At 50.7% G+C, this 3,662-nt stretch overlaps 1 protein-coding gene across 1 annotated transcript in view; it reads left to right on the top strand.

The window, feature by feature from the left end:
* The window catches only part of LOC307076142 (C-myc promoter-binding protein-like), a 57,235-nt gene that overhangs the window by 45,411 nt on the left and 8,162 nt on the right, over window positions 1-3,662 (top strand). The window contains exons 23-25 of the mRNA XM_079737026.1: window positions 1-139; window positions 1,916-2,102; window positions 3,082-3,185. The exon at window positions 1-139 is cut by the window's left edge and continues 1,081 nt beyond it. Coding sequence (XP_079593152.1) covers window positions 1-139; window positions 1,916-2,102; window positions 3,082-3,185 — 430 coding nt within the window. The remainder of the gene's footprint in view (window positions 140-1,915; window positions 2,103-3,081; window positions 3,186-3,662) is intronic.

Consider the following 3,662-nt stretch of genomic DNA (forward strand, 5'->3'; position numbering starts at 1 on the left):
CTCGTCCTTCGCCCTGGACTCCCTGCTCACGCCCACGCTGGACGGCTTCAAGAGCAGCGTGGTGTCGGCCGGGAAGGGCGTGGCCGAGAAGGCCAGCCGCTGGTACTCGCGCCTGGCCACCTACACCACCCCCACCAAGGTACGGTACCTCCACCCACCTAAACCACCCCCACCAAGGTACGGTACCTCCACCCACCCACCTCCACCCCCCCCACTAACGTACGGTACCTCCACCCACCTACCTCACCGCTGCTGACTCCCAGCATTCTGTGGCCGGATGCAGTGGACTGGGCGGGGGATTATGGTATTAAATCGAATTGTATGTTATTTTATTGCTGGCGAGCATACTCTGTAGTCGGTGGAGCACCGCTGCCCCCTGGTGGCCTTGTGGCCGTCAGGTCGTTTGCAGAACGAGTGTCTGGGTAGTAGTGCATGGTCACAGGTGTCAAAGCTAAGTCTGGTCCTGACAAGCTCAGGCGTTGAATGGTTGGTGTAGCAGAATCAACGCCCAGCGTTGGATATACTTTGAGACTTCGCTCCTTGTGGGGCTGATATTACTGTAGGAAATGATAAATGAACTGCATTCATGTAGTGCGTTTCTAACAAGTGGCCACTCAAAGTGCTTTACAATAATGCATATCATTCACCGATTCCTACACACATTGAGGGTATCAACCACGCAAGACGACAACCAGCTCGTCGGGAGCAGTAAATGTTGAGGCATCTTGCTCAGGGACACCTCGACACTCGGATAGGGCGAGCCGGGGATCAAACTAGCCACCTTCCGGTTACCAGCTAACCCGCTCTGCCTCCTGACCCACATGCCTCCCCGCACGCATCAGTATAAGGAATGCTGTCCAGTTGTACCGTTGCTTTGCATCATAACCCCAAGGGCAAGCAGCATCAACAAGGAGCAGGAGGTTATTGAATAAGAAACGTTGAGCCCCATCGAGGCCGTCCACAGCTCTCTGTGTAATGTAATTTAATTTAAGTGTTATTGTCAGGCGTTTGAAGGAGAGAAGGAACGCAACGACCACGAAGACGCTCCGACGCAGTCCCGAACCTTTATGCTTCTGCGTCGGGTTTTAGCAAGCGGACCAATCGCAGCCCTTGCTGCTGCGTCGCCTCGACGGAAGCTTACAGTTTTTGGGAGGCGCACGTCGGGGTCCGCAAGGAAGTAAGGGGTCCGTAACCCCCTTGCGTTGCGTGAACGTGGGACCATAATCAGCCCTTTACCGTCTATAGGAGCCCCAGCCGATGTGTATGCTCCGTGGGCCTTGACTCCTGGTTGACGCGCTGGGTTGATGTTTCCCAGTGTTTGCTTTATGCAGCTGCGTGAAGCAATGGACGATCCGTGCGATCGTGTCCGGTTTGCAACCCGTACATTCCCTCACCATGGCACCGAATGCATGTGAATATGGAATAGATTCAGATGGGTCCTCAGTGACATACCAAACAACTGTAAATACGGCACTTCTAGCGGTCAAAACCCTTATTAGAGGATCTTAGGGACCTAGTGGCTGAGTGGGGGTGTAAAATGTCTGATATATAAGATGGGGCCTGACCATTGAGGGCTTTGAACACCATAAGAACGGTCTTAAAAATGATCCTTTGTTGTACTGGCAGCCAGTGAAGGGAAGCAAGAACGGGTGTGATATGCTCCCACTTTTTTGACCCGGTCAACATTCTTGCTGCCGCATTTTGAACTATTTGGAGGCGTGATATGAGGGACTGAGAGAGACCGAGGTAGTCACAGTAATCCAGCCGTGATGTTATGAAAGCATGGATGACTATTTCCAGATTGTGGTATGATAGGGAGTGCTTTATTTTAGAGATGGTTCTGCAACATAAATGGAGAACAGGAAAATGGCTCTTACACCGTCCATCCCCTTCCCCCCTGCCCCCCTGCCTCCAGGACGGGCACAGCGACCGCCTGAGCGTGTCCTCCCTGGGCGTGGGCGACCTGGACTCCTCGCTGGACGAGGCGGGGGTCTGCGAGGGCGACGGCCCCCTGCTCTCCCCTCACAGGGGCCTCCCGCCGGGCCCCTACCGGAGCCCCCGGCGGAGCCCGCTCTGCGCCCGGCTGGGAAGCCCCCCCCACGGTACGCACCGCTCATCAGACACACGGGGAGGTGGTCCCCAGGGGAAACATGTTCAACAGAGATCACCTGGATTATCACAGCTACAGACAGAGCCAGGCTTCTGGACTCAGATTCTGATAGTGGTGTTGGATCCCAACAATGAATTCATTTAAATAATTAATAAAAACATAATAATAAAAGAAGGAGGTAGGTTTACACTTTCTGTAAATTACAATTAGGGCATTTAGCAGACGCTTTTATCCAAAGCGGCTCACATTGACCATGCAAGGCGACAGCCAGCTCGTCGGGAGCAGTTAGGGTTAAGTGTCTTGCTCAGGGACACATCAACACACTAGGAGGAGCTGGGGATCGGACTAGCAACCTTTCGGTTACAAGACAACTGCTCAACTGCTCCTGAGCTAAGCTCCTGTGCTTGGTATGTTGGTGCAGGGAATACATGTTGAAACTATAAATACCCAGAGATATCTACATGTACTTGTAGGCGCTCTTATCCAAAACAACTTGAAACACGCATTCATACAAAGTCATACGAAGTCGACCGCCAGCTCGTCGAGAGCAGTTGAGGTGCCTTGCTCAGGGACACCTCGACAAGCCTGGGTTTGAACTGGGAAACTTGTGGCTACAAGTCAGCCCGCTCTGCCCCCTGAGCTACGCTAGACCATCTAATACACAACTTTTAACAGCATGAATACAAGCAGCATGGCTAATATATTCAGAAATAGCTTTTTGTGTTTACTTTTTGTATAACGGAATAGTTGAATGAAAAGTCTGATGACTCCAGCAACAACCCCAAATAGCTTCAGAGAAGTGTGTAGTGTAGTAAAGTATAGTGTAGTGTAGTATAGTTTAGCGTAGTGCAGTGTGGCGTTGTGGTAAGTCTCTCCCTCGGGTGGATTCCAATACCACTGTGAAGTGTCGTTTGGTGACTCTCCTGCGGGCGCATTCCAACACCCCTTCTGCTCTGTACTTGTTGCTACAGGCGCTGCGCTCTCTCCCTCCGGCTACCCGCTCGGGGACAAGTCGGACTTGGACTCCTCGCGCTACACCAGCAACAGCAGCATCTTCAGCAACTACGCCCTGGAGGTAAGGTGGTGTACAACGGCCGTGGGGACTCCGTATGAAGCCCTTTGAGCCAAAGAGGTTGGAAATGCCTTTCCGATTCCAATATTGGAAATACCTTTCCAATGTTAGCATAGACGACTGGCACACACATAACAATAAAGGGGTCTAGTGATATCGCTAATATTGGAAACATTGGAATGTTGGGAAGGTGGAAATACCTTCCCAATATTAGCTTTCCAATAGTAGCTAATATTGGAAATACGTTTTACAAATATCAGATCGACCTTTTCAACATAAGATCGACTTTTCCAATGTAAGCATAGATGACTGGCAAACACATAACAATAAAGGGGTCTAGTAATATCACTAATATTGGAAATATTGGAAATATTGGAATATTGGGAAGGTGGAAATACCTTCCCAATATTCAAACTTTCCAGCATTAGATCGACCTTTCCAACATAAGAAAGCCTTTTCTGAACCCAGCGCAGTACGAAG

This window comes from Pollachius pollachius (assembly GCF_949987615.1).
Source record: "Pollachius pollachius genome assembly, chromosome: 5".
Lineage (NCBI taxonomy): Eukaryota > Metazoa > Chordata > Actinopteri > Gadiformes > Gadidae > Pollachius > Pollachius pollachius.